Below are 20,633 nucleotides of genomic sequence, written 5' to 3'. Positions count from 1 at the left end.
TTTCAAGTAGCAACAACTATAACACTCTCACACGTACTTTCTTCTCCGCATTTTTCGACCTTCAAATTTTCCATTATTTGCCGAATTAATCAAACCTCTAATAATCTTCCTTAATTCTGCAAATTTAGATTAATTTTTACAATTATTAGTGGTACTCCTCTAACTCTTTTTTCCTCTTTTGAACCCTAGATTTTTTCTTCTTTGACTCTATCTTTTTTCTGGAATTGATGTTGTTTAATATTATTATGATTACTAATGTTATTGTTGAGATTTTAATTTGTGATTTTGTGGTGTAATTTTTGTTGTTTTTTTCAGAGAAAAATTGAAGAAGAAGGTGGTGATGGATAGGTATACAAGAGTAGAAAAACCTAAAGCAGAAAGTCCGATTAATGAGAATGAAATTAGGATTACTACTCAAGGTCGTATGCGTAATTACATTACCTATGCCACCACTCTTCTCCAGGTTTTTTTCGCCATTTTTCTATCAGTTTTACAATGTGCACTTTGTTTTTCTAAATTTTGGTTTGATTAATTTTGTATGTAATTTTTTTTTTTTTTTTTTTTTTTTTTTTTTTTTTTTTTTTTTAATTTTTGAAATTTGGATTGCCTAATTTTTGTGGGTATTATTTCAATTTTAGTTTTTGATGGCTTAATTGGATGCATTGTAGATGGTTATGTTGTTGATCATACTTTTGAATTGTGTGTAATGTATTGATATTGGAGCTTATTGAGTATTTGCTAAAATGTGAATGGAAGTAAGATTAAAGTTTTGACTTTTTTAAAAAAGTAACATGAAATGTAAATATGTTTTGGTTAATTTAATGATTTTTCTTTCAATGATTTTCGACAAGGTTTCGGTTATTCTTGTAGTTGAAGTTCAAAATCATGAACCTAGGTAGATTGTTCGAATGGACATAGGTTTCTAAGTACATTAATCTTATAAGATCATCTGAAAAAAGATCAACTTTATAATAATTTGATTGGTGTGGCCAATTAGCAGATAATTAAAATTGATTCATATTTTTTTAACTCCTAGTTTATATTTCCACTAATCTTAGGCTCTTAGCTATATGTTAATAATTAAAATCGACAAATATTATTGATCCATATGATCTCTAAGTTTAGGGGTACGAAATTCTTCTCAACAAAATGTTTGTTTACTATCTTAACCATTTTTCATCATCGTTTCTTTATTGATCATATGTTTATGTTTGGATTATTTGTTTTTTGAATTTGTGATTCACTGGGGCTTGTTCCTGTTGATTAGGAGAAAGGTTCAGATGAAGTTGCACTCAAGGCAATGGGTAGAGCAATCAACAAGACTGTGATGATTGCTGAACTAATTAAGGTATGTTGGCTGTTAAATTTTTGTTATTGGTAATTATTTGGGAATTTTGTGAAAAATGATACAAAGTGATATCGATGTGTGTACTGTACAATGCAATATAATACAAACTAATGAAGTTGTACTTATTGTCACTGTCTCGCCAATTACTTAACTTTTTGTGCAAAATTAAATAATTGTTACCACCCTTAATACTTGCTACTACCAATCTACCTGTTTTATACTGTATGAGTGCTTGTTTGGTAAGAATTTTCTATGGTTTCAATTTGGTACCAGAGAAGGATTGTGGGTCTCCACCAGAATACATCCATTGGATCAACTGATATTACTGACAATTGGGAGCCATTAGAAGAAGGCCTTCAACCGTATGAACTAACCTCATATTTGGGTTTTTGAACTAGTGTTCTGATGTGTTTATATTTATTGCTTATCATCCCAAGTAATTTTCTGCTTTTCTTCTTTGTTACAGCATTGAAACTACACGTCATGTCTCCATGATCACAATCACATTGTCTAAGAAAGAGCTGAACATATCATCTACTGGGTAAGACTATTACACTATTAGATTGAATCACACTCTGTACTATAATAGTCTGAACTCTGAAATTCTGAATAGTTTATCATACCCTAAAACCTCAATTGATGGTGCAAAAAATACAAAGTATTAGGTAAATTTCACATGCAATTTTAAATAAGATGCTATACAATATAAGCATTCCTTGTGATTTTGTGACCAAAAAATGATTTATGAAATAGAATTCCACAACTAATAGCCCATTCCTTGTTTTCAAACAAAGAGTTTTTTCTATATGGCAAATGTTCCCTTTATCATTGACAGGAGTATATTATTTTCCTAATTACAATCTCCTTATGTAGGATTCTTAAATTAATAGTCTCCTATATGTAGGAGACTAAAAATAATAGACTACTATCACTAGGTTGTGAGTTAATAAAATGTTATGTCATGCCCAAAGTGGGTGGTGAATTTGGATCCTAGATGTCCTTGTATAACCCTATCATATTGTATATGAAGAAGCCAGAATTCCAACTTGAGGGTGGTCAGGCTTTGTTTTCATCTTTGTTGTCTTAGAAATTCTTACTTAACTTATTGAAATAGTGATTTATAACTGAAGTCTTGTTACTGGCCATTCATCTTTGTGAATTGTGATATATTAGTAGCTGAGAAGTTGAATTTTAATTCTTTGTAGTTCTTTTCTGCTGATGGTATATAAAACAACCTTAACTCATGAGGTAATCAAATGAAATCTTTCAATTGCATTTTGCTCATTATATATATTCTTCTGTCTCTTTATGTTTTAGGTATCAACCACCTATCCCTGAAGATCAGGTGAGGCCATCAAATAATTTTGATAATGAAGAAGGTGAGACTTTAACTAGTACTTATAAAAAGATGCTTTCTACTAGATTACGTGAGTTTTTTTTTTTTTTTGTTAGGTTCCTTTGTAATAAACTTGAGTTAAGGTCACTTTGCAATAGACTTCAATGAAATGTCAAGTTTGACTTCATAAAGATGTTGGCCCTGTTCATGTATAAATGACAGCAGATTGGGTGGTCCGCTTTATGTTTTAGATATTTGTTCTCATCATTGCTAAAAGTAATTCCTTTTCACATTGAGTAGTCTAGTTTCATTGATCGCAATTCATAATCATAAATTTGACCTATGATTACTGGAAATTTTAAGTGTTTGCACCTTTATGGATTAAATTGAGACATAATTGAATGTTTTGTTGGAAATCTTGGAATCATCTTAATTAATCTGATGTAGTTTTGCTCCTGCAACAGAGGGTTCACCTGATGTAAGGGGTAGGGGACGTGGTGGCCGAAATAGAGGCAGGGGGAGAGGTACTTTAAATATCTATCATTTTTGCTTGTTTTGCTTTATTTATGCCTTTATTATGAGTTATCATTATCTATTGGATTCTCTTCCTGAAGTCTAATATGAGGTTTCTTGATTAAGTCTTCACCATTTCTTGGGTTTATGAATTTACTAAACTGAAAAGTTATTTTCTCTACAGGAATGTACAATGGACCGGGGGATTATGATGGAGGTGGTTACTATGGTGGCCGTGGATACGGTGACAGAGGTCGAGGTCGTGGCAGAAGTCAGAATTTTAGGGGGCGAGGAAGAGGTTATTATGCCCAAGGATCTGGTGGGTATTTTGACAATGGTGAAGGGGAAGTGCCAGTTACTCGTGGACGTGGTAAGCTATTTTTTTTTAGTATAGCCATATAGCATCCAACTAATATTGTCATTCTTCAACCTTGAACTTAAACTCTTTATGTTGTGGTTTATCATTGTTCCCTATTGTAACGGCCAACTACAGTGATTTCCCCCCTTTTTTTCCGCTTTAATATGGTTTGAAACTGAATTTAAAGTTCAAAATATGTGCAAGATAGAGATTTCTACCCTCCCTCACCTCATCCCAAACCCCTTGCCCTTTCTGAGGGTGTTGCTTTCTCTGGGTATTCCGTGATAAGTCTTTCCTAGTTTCCTTTTATAAGTGTTTTTTCTCCTTGGGCTATCTGTACAGACTTAATTTGACTGTCATTGTTGGGTGAATTCTTTCTTCCTCAGTACTCTTGATTGGATTTTCTGCTGACTCTGTTTTTGTAGGTCGTGGGCGTGGTAGAGGATGGGCTCGTGGACGTGGTTCCAGGGCCGAAGGGCCACCTCAAATGGCAGCTGCTTGACCTTTGCTGAGGTACAACATTTGGTTTGCAGTTGGAAAAACATGATATTGGATGCCTGCTCTCTTGTGTTGTGTTGGTTGCTAATCATGGGCATTTTCATCTGTTTTAAAGATGTGGATAGTGCTGCTGCCACCGGCATGCAGCTGTGTTTTTGTAGGTTACAGAATTAGGTTTATTACTTCTTGCTGACAGAGTTTTTTTTTTCTCCCCATCTTCATCTTCAAACACCCAAAGAAAGGTTGTAACATTTTATTTTTCTTTCCCATATAGTTATAATAATAGAGCAGTACATTCTTTTATTCTTAATATATGTTTCATATATTAATGCACTCAAAGGGGCATCGTTTTGGTAACGACAAGCTTTATAGTTTAGACCATGCAGAGACTACATTTTTAGCTGAACAAAGTTGTATCAAAATGATTGCACAGACCACAGTGTTGTTTTATAATTACGATCTCAATGCCTAGAACCGGGAGGAGTTCTAGCCTGAAAAAAAAAATGTTAATATTGATAGTACAAGTTGTTTGGCTGATACTAGTAGATTGCAAAATGAAAGCTAACATGACAAGTCTCGATAATTTGCAAAAGGCTAGCAAAATTCATTGATGCCAGAATTTTGTATAGCATTGCAACAAAGTATCCCTGCTCTAAGCAACCCATGATGGTCACTCCCATTTAGTAATTGTTTTTTTTTTAATTTCGCACAGTGCTACCTTCTTTTGACAAATTGCCTCAACATACTCCATTTGACAAATTAAAACAGGCAAAATTGGCCTCAACAGCATGAACTTTTAACAAGATACAAGTAGCAGCATGAACTTTGATTGGTAGCTATAACAACACAAACTTTTTTATTAGGTGCTCAAAATATCATAAATGAAGCTTGATACCAAAAATTTTGACAAAGACATGGTATCTAATATTTTATTATTATAAAAAATCTTTTAGTATTGCGTGCCTCAATTTTTTTTATTGGGAAAAATTATTAAACGAGGTTTTGGAGGTCAATTTAATCAAATTTGAGATCAACCTTTCATAAAAAATTAAAAAAAAAATCGATTTGCGTGTTATAAAAATGTCTCGGTCAAAGTATTGGCTCTATTTGGACCTCCAGAACTAAATATGATATCAAAATTTGCAAACAGTTAATAGAATATTAATATTCGATAAAGTTTTCGATCCTAGGTTTCGTTTATGATATTTTGTGCACCCAATAAAGAAGTTGGTGTTGTTACAGCTACCAGTCAAAGTTCATGCTACCATATGCACCTTGTTAAAAGTTCGTGTTGTTGAGGCCAATTTTGCCGTTAAAACAAACCAGTTTTTCCCCCTTTGTTGCAATAAAAATTTACCGAGGTAGTATAAGACAAAGATCAAGAAACAGAAAATTGTTTACTTCTCCACCATGGTCAGACTCATGGCTCGGTAAATCTTTGACACGACAATTAAGACCAGGGAGTTCATAGTAGAGCTGGCAATCTTTGACACGACACAACAACACGACCGAAACCGGCACGACATGAAAACGAAGTTACTGAGAGAAAACTAGAGCTGTCAATTCGGGTATTCAAGTTGGATTTGAGTCGGGTCAAATTAGGTATCGGGTTAAATCAGGATTAGGTTATGTCGAGTCAATTTAGCTTCAAATCAGGTTCATGTCGGGTCAATTTCAGTTCAAGTTATATCGAGTCGTTCACCTTTTCGGATATAGGTCGGGTTCAATTCGAGTTAAAATCAAGTCGGGTTCAATTTCAGGTTGGGGTTATGTTGAGTCGGGTTTAGATGGGTTAACAAGATGGTATATTCGGGTTCGGGTTAGTGTTGAGTCGGGTTTTGGTTCAAGTTCAATTCTGATAAATATCGATGTGGCCAAGTTGAACTTTATAAGTACGCCTTCTATAATTTGATCAAGCATCATCAAGATTTTATTAAACCTATATACGAGTAATATTGAACAAAAGGTATATTACACAATTATACCACTATATAAGCCGAGTAAAAAGGTCAAAAAATAACCAAATTAAAGGCTATAATCTACGCTTTTTAAGGAAATTTTTAGGTTTCGGGTCCGGTGGCGAAAACTGATGAGACCCTGTAGGATATATCTCGTTGTCATATAATGCCGATTGAAAGCATATATGATCATTATATGTTGTCATAAACGTCCGTAGTAGGCTTGAATTTACGAAATCACTGCAAGTTGTGAACGGATAAAATAACCATTTAAGGGCATGTTCGATGGTTCCACCAACCCTATTGGACTCCCGGAGGGTATTATGGACCACGGTAAACATCTCAATAAATTTTCTTTTTCGGGCGAAAAAAAGTCAAAAAATTACAAAATTGAAGGCTATAATCCACGTTTTTTGAGGAAATTTTGAGGTTTCGGGGTCCGGGGACGAAAAGCCTTGAGACTCTAAGAGTTCCATCTCGGGGTCATATAATGTCATTTGAAACCATATATGATCATTATAGTTTGTTATAAATGTTCGTGGTAGGTTTGAGTTTACGAAATCACTACAAGTTTTGAATGGGTAAGGAAAAAAGGGACAAATCGGCAAGAAAACCAATGACCGTTTAAGGACATATTGGGTGGTTCCACTGACCCAATTGGACTTCCGGAGGGTATTAAGGACCATTGTAAACATCTCGGTAAATTTTATTTCCGGGCAAAAAAAAGGTCAAAAAATTACAAAATTAAAGGCTATAATCCACGTTTTTTGAGGAAAATTTTGAGGTTTCTGTGCCCGGTGGCGAAAACTCTTGAGACCTTAAGGGATACATCTCAGGGTCATATAATGCCGTTTGAAAACCACATATGATCATTATATGTTGTCATAAACGGCCGTGGTAGGCTTGAGTTTACGAAATCACTACAAGTTGTCAACTAGTAAAAATGACCGTTTAAGGGCAAATTGGATGGTTCAACCGACCCAATTGGACTCCTGCAGGGTATTAGGGACCATGATAAACATCTCGGCAATTTTTATTTTCCGGCGAAAAAAGGTCAAAAAATTACAAAATTAAAGGCTATAATACACGCTTTTTAAGAAAATTTTGAAGTTCTGGGCCTGGTGACGAGAAGATTTGAGACCCTAAGAGTTAAATCTCAGGGTCATATGATACCGTTTGAAACCATATATGATCATTATATATTGTCATAAACGTCCGTGGTAGGCTTGAGTTTATGAAATCACTACAAGTTGTGAACGGGTAAAATGAGCGTTTAAGGGCATATTGGGTGGTTCCACCAACCCAATTGGACTCCCGGTGGGTATTAGGGACCATGGTAACATCTCGGAAATTTTTATTTTCGGGCGAAAAAAAGGTTAAAAAATTGAAAAATTGAAGGCTATAATTCATGCTTTTGGAGGAAATTTTCAGGTTTCGTGGCCCGATTGCGAACAGCGTTGAGACCCTAACGAATATATCTCGGTGTCATATAATGCCCTTTGAAACCATATATAATCATTATATGTTGTCATAAATGTCCGTGGTAGGCTTGAGTTTACGAAATAACTGCAAATTGTGAACGGGTAAAATGAACGTTTAAGGGCATATTGGATGGTTCCACCGATTATGCTGGACTCCTAGAGGGCATTAGGGGCCATGGTAAACATCTCGTTAATTTTTATTTTCGGGCGAAAAAAGGTCAAAAAATTACAAAATTGAAGGCTATAAATCCATGCTTTTTGAGGAAATTTTGAGGTTTTGGTACCTGGTGGCGAAAAGTGTTGAGACCCTATAGGATATATCTCGGTGTCATATAATGCTGTTTGAAACTATATATGATTACTATATATTGTCATAAACGTCTGTGGCGGGCTTGAGTTTACGAAATCACTACAAGTTGTGAATGGGTAAAATTGTACATTTAAGGGCGTATTTGATGGTTCTACCGACCTAATTGGACTCCTGGAGGGTATTAAGTACCATGGTAAACATCTCGGCAATTTTTATTCCTGGGCGAAAAAAAAGGTCAAAAAGTTACAAAATTAAAGGTTATAATACATGCTTTTTAAGGAAATTTTAAGGTTTCGGGCCCGGTGGCGAAAAATGATGAGACCCTATAGGATATATCTTGGTGTCATATAATGCTATTTGAAACCATATATGATCATTATATGTTGTCATAAACGTTTGAGGTAGGCTCAGTTTACGAAATCACTACAAGTTGTGAACGGGTAAAATGATCGTTTAAGGGCATATTGGATGGTTCCACCGACCCAATAGGACTTCCGGAGGGTAGGGGTGCTTATGAGACGAGACAACTCGCGAGTTACTCGAGTTCAACTCGGTCAAAACTCGACTCGAGTTAGCTCGACTCGAACTCGAGATTGACTCGAAATGTTAACGAGTTAAGTCGAGTTGCTCATTACCCGACTCGAAAGCTCGTAAGTAGCTCGAATTCTTTCATATAATATTATATACACAAAAATAAAGATATTTTGATTAAAAAACTATTATTTTAGATTATAAATTAATAAATAAAAATTAATTTTGTACTCTTATCATCATATATATACTTCTCAAATGACAAAATTAAAGAGAATGAAAAGATGTTACACTAAATCGAGAGTTTTACTAACACAAATCAAATTTCAAACTACTCGAGATTGACTCGGTCAAAGCTCGACTAGGTCAAATTTGGTCAAAGCTCGACTCGGTCAAAGCTCGGTCAAAACTCGACTCGGTCAAAGCTCGACTCGATTTGTTAACGAGTCAAGTCGAGCTACACCAAACTTGAACTCGACTCGCATCATAAGCACCCCTACCGGAGGGTATTAGGGACCATGGTAAACATTTCGGCGATTTTCATTTCCGAGCGAAAAAAGTCAAAAAATTACAAAATTGAAGGCTATAATCCACGCTTTTTGAGGAAATTTAAAGGTCTCAGGGCCCGAGGACGAAAAGCCTTGAGACCCTAAGAGTTACATCGGGGTCATATAATGTTGCTTCAAACTACATATGATCATTATAGTTTGTCATAAACGTCCGTTTTAGGCTTGAGTTTACGAAATCACTATAACTTGTGAATGGGTATAATGAACAATTAAGGGCGTATTGGATGGTTCCACCGACCAAATTGGACTCCCGGGGGGTATTAGGGACCATGGTAAACATCTCGGCAATTTTTATTTTCGGGCGAAAAATGGTCAAAAAATTACAAAATTAAAGGCTATAATCCACTATTTTTGAGAAAAATTTTGAAGTTTCTGTGCCCGGTGGCGAAAACTCTTGAGACCCTAAAGGATACATCTCGAGGTCATATAATGCCGTTTGAAACCACATATGATTATTATATCATAAACGGTCGTGGTAGGCTTGAGTTTACCAAATCACTACAAGTTGTGAATGGGTAAAAATGAACGTTTAAGGGCATATTGGATGGTTCAACCGACCTAATTGGACTCCGAAGGGTATTAAAGACCATGGTAAACATCTCGGCAATTTTTATTTCCCGGCAAAAAAAAGGTCAAAAAATTACAAAATTAAAGGCTATAATCCACGCTTTTTGAGAAAATTTTGAGGTTCTGAGACCTGGTGACGAAAAGACTTGAGACCCTAAGAGTTACATCTCAGGGTCATATGATGCCGTTTAAAACCATAAATCATCATTATATATGTCATAAACGTCCGTAGTAGGCTTGAGTTTACGAAATCAATGCAATTTGTGAACGGGTAAAATGGTCGTTTAAGGGCATATTGGTTGGTTCCACCGACCCAATTGCCCAATTGGACTCCCGGAGGGTATTAGGGACCATGGTAAACATTTCGGCAATTTTCATTTTCGAGCGAAAAAAGGTGAAAAAATCACAAAATTGAAGGCTATAATTCAGGCTTTTGGAGGAAATTTTGAGGTTTCGTGACCCGATTGCGAACAGCCTTGAGACCCTAACGAATATATCTCGGTGTCATATAATGCCCTTTGAAACCATATATAATCATTATATGTTGTCATAAACGTTCATGGTAGGCTTGAGTTTACGAAATAACAGCAAATTGTGAACAGGTAAAGTGAAAGTTTAAGGGCATATTGGATGGTTCCACCGACCGAATTGGACTCGCGGAGTGTATTAGGGACCATGGTAATTATCTCGGCAATTTTTATTTCCGGGCGAAAAAAGGTCAAAAAATAACAAAATTGAAGGCTATAATTCCCGCTTTTGAGGAAATTTTTAGGTTTCGGAACTCGGTGGCGAAAAGTGTTGAGACCCTATAGGATATATCTCGGTGCCATATATTGATGTTTGAAAGCATATATGATCATTATATGTTGTCTTAAACGTCCGTGGTAAGCTTGAGTATACGAAATCACTACAAGTTGTGAACGAGTAAAATGAACATTTAAGGGCGTATTGGTTGGTTCCATCAACCCAATTAGATTACCGGAGGTTATTACAAACCATAGTAAACATCTCGGCAATTTTCATTTTCGGGCGAAAAAAAGTCAAAAAGTTTCAAAATTGAAGGCTATAATCCACGCTTTTTGAGGAAATTTTGAGGCTTCAGGGCCCGGGGACAAAAAGCCTTGAGACCCTAAGAGTTACATCTCGGTGTCATATAATACTGTTTGAAACCATATATGATCATTATATGTTGTCACAAACGTTCGTGGTAGGCTAAAGTTTACGAAATGACTAAAGGTTGTGAACGGGTAAAATGACCGTTTAAGGGTGTATTGGGTGGTTCCACCGACCCAATTGGACTCCCGCAGGGTATTAGGGATCAAGGTAAACATCTCGGCAATTTTTATTTTCGGGCGAAAAAAAGTCAAAAAATTACAAAATTGAATGCTATAATCCATGCTTTTTTGAAGAAATTTTGAGGTTTTAGGGGCGATTGAGAACAACCTTGTGACCCTAACGAATATATCTCTATGTCATATAATGTCATTTGAAACCTTATATAATCATTATATGTTGTAATAAACATGCGTGGTAGCCTTGAGTTTACGAAATCACTGCAAATTGTGAACGGGTAAAATGAACGTTTAAGGGCATATTGGATTGTTCCACCGACTTTGTTGGACTCCTTGAGGGTATTGGGGACCATGGTAAACATCTTGGCAATTTTTATTTTCGGGCGAAAATAAAGGTAAAAAATTACGAAATTGAAGGCTATAATCCACGTTTTTTGAGGAAATTTTGAGGTTTCAGGACCCGGTGGCGAAAAGTGTTTAGACTCTATAGGATATATCTCGGTGACATATAATGCTGTTTGAAACCATATATGATAATTATATGTTGTCATAAACGTCTGTGGTAGGCTTGAGTTTATGAAATTACCGCAAGTTGTGAACGGGTTAAATGAACATTTAAGGGCGTATAGGATGGTTCCACAGTCCCAATTGGACTGTCGGAGGGTATTAGGGACCATGGTAAACATCTCGGCAATTTTATATTCGGGCCAAAATAGGCCAAAAAATTAAAAAAAAAATTAAAGGCTATAATCCACGCTTTTCAAGAAATTTTGAGGTTCCGAGGCCCGGTGACGAAAAGACTTGAGACCCTAAGAGTTACATCTTGGGGTTATATAATGTTGTTTGAAATCATATATGATGATTACATGTTGTCATAACTGTCCGTGGTAGGCTTGAGTTTTCGAAATACTACAAGTTGTGAACGGGTAAAATGACCGTTTAAGGGCATATTGGGTGGTTCTAACGACCCAATTGGACTGCCGCAGGGTATTAGGGACCATGGTAAACTCTTGGCAATTTTTATTTTCGGGCGAAAAAAAAGGTCACAAAATTACAAAATTGAAGGCTAATCCATGCTTTTTGAGGAAATTTTGAGATATCGGGCCAGTGGCGAAAAGCTTTGATATCCTAAGGGATAAATCTTGGGGTCATATAACGCTGTTTGAAACCATATATGATCATTATATGTTGTCATAAACGTCCCTGGTAGGCTCGAGTTTACAAAATCGGTGCAAGTTGCGAACGGGTAAAATGACCGTTTAAGGGCATATTTGATGTTTCCATCGACCCAATTGGACTCCCGGAGGGTATTAGGGACCATGGTAAACATCTCGGCAATTTTTATTTTCGGGCGAAAAAAGTCAAAAAATTACAAAATTGAAGGCTATAACTTACGCTTTTTGAGGAAATTTTGAGGTTTCGGGGCCCGGTGGCGAAAAGTTATGAGACCCTAAGGGATATATCTCTAGGTCATATAATGTTGTTTGCAACCATATATGATCATTATATGTTGTCATAAACGTCCGTGGTAGACTTAAGTTTACAAAGTTGGTGCAAATTGCGAACGGGTAAAATGATCATTTAAGGGCATATTGGATGGTTCCACTGACCCAATTGGAGTTCTGGTGGGTATTAGGGATCATGGTAAACATCTCGGCAATTTTTTATTTTCGGGCGAAAAAAGGTCAAAAAAATTACAAAATTGAAGGATATAATCTATGATTTTTAAGGAAATTTTTAGGATTTGAGGCCCGATGGCGAAAATTGACAAAATTAAAGGTTGTAATACACGCCTTTTAATTCACGCTTTTTAAGATGGTACATTCGGGTTCGAGTTAGTACTGAGTTGGGTTTTGGTTCAAGTTTAATTCCAGTAAATATTGATGAATTCAAGTTGAACCTATATAATTACGCCTTCCATAATTGATACGCATTATCAAGATTTCGTTAAACCTATATATGAGTAATAGGGAACAAAAGGTATACAACCTGAATCGAATTGTGAGTTTACAGATTTGTACCAGTATATAAGTTGAACAAAAGGCGTATAAATTTTATTAAACCTTCCATGACTCAAGTACAGGTTCTAATTGGGGCGGTTACTAGTTCGGGTTCAGATTGTTGTTGGGTCAGATTAAATTTGTTGACGATTACTCTCAGGTTGGGTGCAGGTTCGGGTTTAGGTCAAAAAGTATTAGATTAAAGCGGTTGTCGGTTAACATCAAGTCGGGTTATAGGTCACTACTTTCACCCCATTATCCGGTACATTTTGGGTTCAAATCATTGCCGGTTAAAGTCGGGTTCTCAAGTCGTGTCAGTTTTTGACAGCTCTAGAGAAAACACAAAGTCGGCACTACATAACACGAAACCAACCTGTACGCGACCCGTTTAGATAAAGTGGTCAAATTATTCGATTATCCTACAATTCTTACATAGTTTTTGATAAATTTTCTGGATAACACTAAGTTGACATGAAACCAAACACGAACACGACAAGACTTTTTGCTAGCACAACTTAAGAGTTGTAAGATGCCTTTAATACACAAGTTCTCCCAAAAAATTAAGCCAGGTAAAAATTTAATTGACCAAAATTGAATGAGCTGAGCTAAAAGCATTTCGTCCACCTTTACTCAGAAAACCTATCAGACTTATAGCTTTACTGTTTGACTTAATGCCAAACCAAACTTCAATCCGCAATTGATATAATTTGTACTCTTACGACACAACAAACTCTAGAATGAACCAACTATTAAGTAACCATTAATTAACAACAAAATTTCAGATGTCCACAGCAAGGAAAAAAACCATAAAATGAAATATGTAGCTGACAACAGTTCACTCATCAATTTTCTGCAAAAATACTAACTTAGGGAGGGGGGTGAGAGAAGTCTTGACAAGGAGAACTACATGCCCGCAAAAACTGACTGTAAAACTTCTTAAGCCTTAAGACGACCATAAAACTTTTGCTTCTCACTGGTGGTCTGGAAACGACCATGACCAAACTTGGAGGATGTATCAATAAATTTAAGCTTGACCTCCTCAAGGGCAACACGAGATGTCTGCTTTTGGAGAGATTGCCTCAAGGTCACCACTCTCTTCTTAGGACCAACACAGCATCCCTTGATCAAAATATAATCATCCTTCACAATACCGTAATGAGGGAAACCACCCATTGGGGTGATATCCTTCTCAGTCCTGATTCATGACATAAAAAATAGGATACCATCAGAATGGACATGAAACAAAATAGCCCATTCAGGCAACATAGTGGAGAAATGAATTCATCAATGAAGTGTATAATAATCTAAGAATTCTTGAAATGAGATTATAACAAACTAACCTGTCATACTCAGTCATTGCATTGTGAGTCTCCTGGCCATTCTTACCGAGCTTGTAGATTTTCTTGTTCATTTCAGTACGGTGATGGTAACCGTTCTGACCAGCCCTGGCAACAGTGTATGAGACCCTAGCAGGATGCCAGGCACCAATACAAGCAACCTTACGCAGACCCCTGTGAGTTTTACGGGGAAGACGAGTAACACCCCAACGGGTGACAACGCCTTCATAACCCTTACCCTTAGTGACACCAATGATGTCAATCATTTCGTCCTTTTGGAACACAGCGTCAATTGGAATCTGCTTCTCAAAGAAGCCATAGGCATAGTCAACCTTTTGGGCAATGGTACCTCCATTAACCTGAATTTCCATCAAATGGGCTTTCTTCTGTTTCAAACCCTTCATCTTCCTAACCTGAAAGATCAAAATCAACAAAAGTTAAATTACTAGCAACCACACAATGTACCAATGGGTATAAGGTTACAAATAACCAAATTTGCAAAGGACAGGCCACAATATGAATTAATATAACTGCCTTAACTCTTCAAAAAAGAGAGCACAAGTATCATTTCTAAATAAACATAACTGCCTTCATGCTTTAAAGAAGAGTTCACAGCAAAAAATAAATTTGCTAAATGCAGAGCATGTTTTTTACCTGATTGTGCGCCAAAACTCTGATAACACTAGCGTACTTCTTCAATTTCTCTAGCTGAGACTGGATGTCTTTCTTGCCCTCATCACTCTCGTATTTCCTAGAGTACTTGGTGAAAGCCTTCTTCTTGGACTTGGCATAGTTTTTGTAAAACCTTCTCCTGAGTTCCTCACTCAAATGCTGGGCCCAAACAGTGTTCAATGTACGGAGACCACGAGGAGTCTTGACGTAACCAACAACACCGACGACCACCAAGGGAGGGGTTTCAATAATTGTGACGGCCTCACAGGTCTCCTTCTTGTGAAGCTCTGTAATACAAAATTAACAGAGATATAACGTTATAAACAGACATCAAGAAACAAGATTGCCCTTATTTAAAATAATTATGGACAAATAACATACTTGACCCTGGCTTCTCAACCTCCCTCACAATGTGGGTCATTCCAGCCTTGTTGCCAAGGAAGGCAGTTAGGTGTGGTGGCTTACTGGGGTCATCCTTGGGAAAAGCCTTCACTGTAAATAAAATCAAAAGGGTTCAACAAAGTGTCAGCTTCCATAGTATTCAGTATTAAGGCCAAAATCAAAAACTCATACAAATCACACGACTACAAAGCTGATTAAAATGACACAGAAAAATGAATCACAGATTAAGGCCAAAAATCAGGCAAACACATAAACCGAGGTTGAACATCAAGAGTTTAAATTTACTTATATAATTGAACACACACTGCATATCTTAATCAAAACACAGAACAGGATATATGACAAATATAAGACAACTAGTGATATAACCCAACGCATAATTCCTCTATATACAATCAATAAAATTTTCAACCTAAAATCGTGATCACTCATAAATCAACTCCACTACAATGCATTAAATACATAAATACAAGACAAATATAAGACTAACTAGCGATATTAACATGAAATGAAATCCTATAACACAATGCATAATTCCTCGATATACAATTCAATTCAATTCTGACCTTAAACAATAATTATAACTAATTCACAAATCAGAGTAAACGGGAATAATTCTTACCCTTTCCTCTGTGTCGAGCTGCCCTCTTCCTGGGAAGGAACCCAAGGGAACCATGTCTGGGGTGCTCAAACTTCCTGTGAGACATCTTCCTTTTTTCTTACCTGCGTTTACATGTATCACAAACCAATCAGATGAACATCACTAATCACCATCTGGGTAATTATCAATAGTGTTTTAAAGTTTTTAAAGCCCTAATCTTTGATTATTATATACAAAATGCACATTAAACAGAAGATAATCATCAAAAACTAACACAAAATAAGTTTCATTAGGGTTTATTAAGCGGCGCGTTCATTTCAATTGAACCCTAATCAGAAATTCTCACATAATAAGATTTTAAAAAGACAACATTTATTTTTACATTAACAATATTCATCTCATACTAATCTCACAGTATTTGCACTTACAAATTCAGTGAATTATTAATTCAGCATACATTTCAATGATTTCATATCATCAAACAACTCACTAATCTAAGCATAAAAACAGATCCAAATTCGAAGAAATGAAACCATAAACAAGCAGAAAATCATAGATAACTCAATCAAATTTACACTCAATTCAACAAAACAAAAATGAAACAGATGATGAAATGAAACACGCAACAAATAATCATTCATTAAAGCATAAATCGAAGGAATTAAAGCGAAGAAGAGAAGCAAATTACAGAGATTTCAGAGAGAAGATGAGAGAGAGAACCTGAGTCCCAGCGACTGCGATAAACCAAAATAAGTGAGAGGTCAGCTAAAACCCTAGTTGCGAGCAATTTATACTGTGATTATTTTTTGGGTGATAAATAGAGAGAAAGCCTCAAAATCTCATTTAGGGTTCCGTTTTTATGGGCTGGACTTTAATGCTTGTTTTTTCTTTTGAGTTGTGGTTTCATTCAATTTTTTTGAGAGATACTTCGTTACAACTATTGGGCCCAAATGGGTGTTTGGATTTTGGAAATTGGAAGATATAATGCCAAGTAGTTTCGAATCGAATCTCTTTTAAAAAAATAAATCTTGATCGTTTGGCTCAGGTTTGGGTCGTGTTCCGGTGAAGAATTGTTCACTTGTTCTTATTGATTGCAATTTGATTTGTGTTGAGTTATATATGGATTTAATGTCAATTGGTTAGATGAATAGCAATTTGGTTTGACAAGCTAAATTGGATTATACCTAAAAAATTCAGTTCAAAATAACCTTTACTGGTTGACGATCTAGCCAATTGTATACTTGTTTGCTTATTTGGTTATTTTGATCTTTACTCAACCCTCAATAAACGATCTAGTAAAGGCCCATGGTGGTCTTGGTTAATTAACAGGAGTCATGTTCAAAACTGGATAAATTATAGTACTTAAAAAACAAAGTGGACCAACCACTTGAGTGGCCACTTAAACTATTATGGGGTTCATGAAAGTGCCTCTTCACTTCCTATCACATGTTCGAGGGGAAATAAATAAAATAGTAAAAAATATAATAAAAAAAAAAATAAAATCTAAATTTGAATCTTATAATGACATGGTTCTGGGCACCAAGTGTGCCTCTCGGGGCCTAGGCCAACATAACCTCGGGAAGCATTTGAATGCATAAATCTATCTTAGAAGAACTAACAATGTTCTCCAAGGCTGAAATCGAAGGGTATATAATACATGATTGAATGCATAATCAAACCCCTTCAAACTGAGATTTCGGGACATGGTGTCGAAACTCGAGGGATGGTAGGGAAGGCAACCCATATGTGTCATACAATACTATTTGTAACCATATAAATCACTAGTTGGTCATGCCTCTAACATCATCGTCTAATATCCTACCTATAGCTAGTTCTAGACATAATCAACATTAGTTATGCTTAAAATAGATCATGTACTATTTTTTTCTTTTTTTTGGTGTTCCAACCGACTCTTGTATTTGTTAGTAATTGATAATCCTCTATTAATTATCTTGATTGGGAAGAGGTTTTGCTCTCTTGTCAAATTGTCTTAATGCCGCCTCAAGCTCTAAAACCTTACCAATCTAGTTGCTATCTACACCATTTGAACATAATTATGTTTTTTTTCTTATTTCAAGTCAATCATCGACATAATTAGCAAAATACCCATCTATACGTTAAGGAACAAACATATAAATGTCATAATGTTGAATTAAGCTCACTTTTGACCAATGTGTTAGCAACGAAGATTCCATATATAGGGAGATGTTGAAGATACTCTACTAGCTAGTTACACTAGAATACTAGCCTAAGACCTTATGCCTCATTGACTAATCAAATTACGACGTATACCCTAAATTAAACGCCACAATTTTAGAAAGACTTGATAACAAATTAGGATAATAATTTATTTCTATTAGCAAAACTAAACAAACTACTAAAGTTGTTTGAGAATTCAGCAACTAATGATGTCAACCAAGTCAAGATTAACTTTAATTTGGCCCACTTAGGAGAAGTTTGAATATCAAAGTTCAAATCTGGGAATACATAATGTTGACGGTGGAGCTAGAGTAAGTTAAGTCAATCTTTGAGTCTTCTTTAGGTTCTTGATAATTTTACAACTTACCACTGAAATAACCTATTTTTCTAATTTTTGAAAAATGGAACATGAATTATACGAGTACATTCTATTGTAACAACAATATATTCTCCCTTTAATTTGAATACTGAATTTACAGTTCGAAGGGTGGAAGTAGTGTGGGTTTGCTGCAGCAAGGTATGGTCGATGTCAAGGTTGCTTGAAGGATTGGCTAGAGGGACACGCTTCCGTGACTAGGGTGATCAGCAATTGTATACAAGGCTACTCTCTGCGGTGGTTGATTTAGGGTCTGTTCTGATTTACTGAACTGAGCTGAACTGAACTAAATTGCATATTTTATGAGAGAAGAAAATTTAAAAACTAAACTGATGAACTGAACTGAACAGGCCCTTAGGATGATTTTATTAACAACTTATCGAATTTATTTGATGTTTTTATTTCATTTGAAACTAAGATGATTGGCAACGTACACGGTAACTCATATCTAGTGGCTAGATGGGATATCTAAGGTTATACAAAGTTTGTATGAGCTCTTTTCTAATAAAGGTTATTACAATCAAACTTTGGTTGAATTTGATTTTTAATATAAGTAATTCTAAAAAAATGTCGGCCTAATTCTACCCCCTATAGATTAAACTAGATGAAAGCCCGTGCGATGCACGGTTTTTTCATACATTTTTTTTACAGGTGTTTTTTTCATATATAAATCTCAAGAAAAGTTATCTTTCTTAGTTAAACAATACGGAGTATAATTTAATTACTATTGTCTATCAAATAGGATAATTTTTTATTATTTTTATGTAAAAATGTGGCTTTATCTGTTGATGTATCTCAAGAAAAGATAATTTTCTTACTTAAACCATATAATATTTTAATGATAGTAATTTATAATGTGACCTTATCGGTTTATGTTAGTTAAGTGGCAATATTAAATCTTATAATACTAAAATAAAATATAATGAATCACTGATTGTGTCCGTTATTGAGTTCTAAACGAAGAATTTTATGTTGTTTTAACTTCTGAAATACGCTTCTTTGCATATAAATATTGTTGGTACTTGGGATTCCCATAAAATTTTATGTTTTTTCTAAATTTAAAGTACTGATAAATTATTAGCATTGAATATGATAAATTTTGTTAATATAATATATTTAATTTTGTTGATGGAGTATGATGCGTCAATTTATAGTGATAAATATCACAAATTTTGATTTAATTATAATTAAAGAATAATTTTTATTTACTATCACAAACACCATCAAAATTTATCTTATAATGGTAGATATAAATCCTATATCTAAAGATGATTTTTTTTAAAAGATAATAGTTAGTTTATTAAATAAATTAAATCCTAAAAAATCATTATTCGTTGTTTTTACCTACGTGGCAAAATTCTTAAATCTCATTCGTCACTTTTGTTTAGGTGGCAAGTGAATTTTTTAATTCAAAAATAAAATAGAAATCTAATTTTTAATTGGTCAAAAAGATACATTTGCTTATGTGGCGCTCCGAATGCTCTTCAAAAATGCCTACTTTATTTATATATATATATTAGATTAGATTAGATTCCTAAACACTGTATTCAAGTTTTTTTTTAATGGCGATATATACTTGTTCCTTTTAAAGCTAGCTAATACGAAATTTTAATGAATTGAATGTGGTTGCTCCTTACATACTTTTAGGTGATGTTTACTATGTTCACTAATAATCGGATGTAACAATTTTCTTATACAAATGCATTATAGACAAAATTAAAACATTAACAGGAAATTAAAACACTAACACGATATCATTCAATAAGGACAACAATCATTACATTATTTGAACTTAGTAAAAAAGATACATTTCATATTAATTTGTCATAATTTAAGTCATCGATGAACATAGCAATAATATAGATCCTTAAATTAGCTTGTGTGAGGTATTTATGTTCATGGCCTTCAAAAAAACAACCATCAATTTTTAATCAGAACTACAACATATGATCATTAAACAATATACCAACTTTTGAACATGAGATTATAAATTTATAATGCATTTTTTTTTCTCATATCGTTTAATTTGACTGGATTATAAACAAAAAAATAAGTAATTAAAGGTGTACTCCTTAAATTAATATACACAATATATACTTGGTATTTCTATAATCTTGAAATTTTCTTTGAAAGTCTAGATAAAATAATTAAAAATAATGACATCATGATACTTGAAAAAGCTAAAAGAGAGTTGCCTTGGCTTGAAAGTTTCACAGATAAAGTAAATAAAAACAAACGGACTACAAAGAGTTTTAAGTCGGTATATTATACATGACGTGTTCTCA

The 20,633-nt window shown here is 34.8% G+C and overlaps 2 protein-coding genes across 3 annotated transcripts; one reads left to right on the top strand and one right to left on the bottom strand.

The window, feature by feature from the left end:
• LOC145601551 (uncharacterized) lies at positions 1-4,363 on the top strand. Its single transcript, XM_081657588.1, has 9 exons — positions 1-151; positions 316-463; positions 1,268-1,348; positions 1,622-1,710; positions 1,815-1,889; positions 2,666-2,727; positions 3,149-3,208; positions 3,382-3,567; positions 3,981-4,363. The coding sequence occupies exons 2-9, from the start codon at positions 341-343 to the stop codon at positions 4,055-4,057; spliced, it is 753 nt and encodes a 250-aa protein (XP_081513714.1). The 5' UTR covers positions 1-151; positions 316-340; the 3' UTR covers positions 4,058-4,363.
• A 9,136-nt stretch (positions 4,364-13,499) lies between these two features.
• Positions 13,500-16,556, bottom strand: LOC145600223 (large ribosomal subunit protein uL3-like). 2 transcript variants are annotated; one of them, XM_081656128.1, is made up of 6 exons: positions 16,494-16,556; positions 15,795-15,895; positions 15,152-15,262; positions 14,753-15,057; positions 14,102-14,511; positions 13,500-13,956 (listed from the first exon to the last, which is right to left on the bottom strand). In XM_081656128.1, exons 2-6 carry the CDS (start codon positions 15,877-15,879, stop codon positions 13,698-13,700), a joined length of 1,170 nt encoding a protein of 389 aa, XP_081512254.1. In that variant the 5' UTR covers positions 15,880-15,895; positions 16,494-16,556; the 3' UTR covers positions 13,500-13,697. The 2 variants fall into 2 exon arrangements, with proteins under 2 accessions (XP_081512254.1, XP_081512256.1); XM_081656130.1 differs by having other exon boundaries at positions 16,462-16,503.
• Between the last annotated feature and the right edge of the window lie 4,077 nt (positions 16,557-20,633).

The sequence above is a fragment of the Chenopodium album genome, chromosome 21, assembly GCF_948465745.1.
Source record: "Chenopodium album chromosome 21, dcCheAlbu1.1, whole genome shotgun sequence".
Taxonomy (NCBI): Eukaryota; Viridiplantae; Streptophyta; class Magnoliopsida; order Caryophyllales; family Amaranthaceae; genus Chenopodium; species Chenopodium album.
This window is presented reverse-complemented; position numbering and strand designations above follow the sequence as displayed.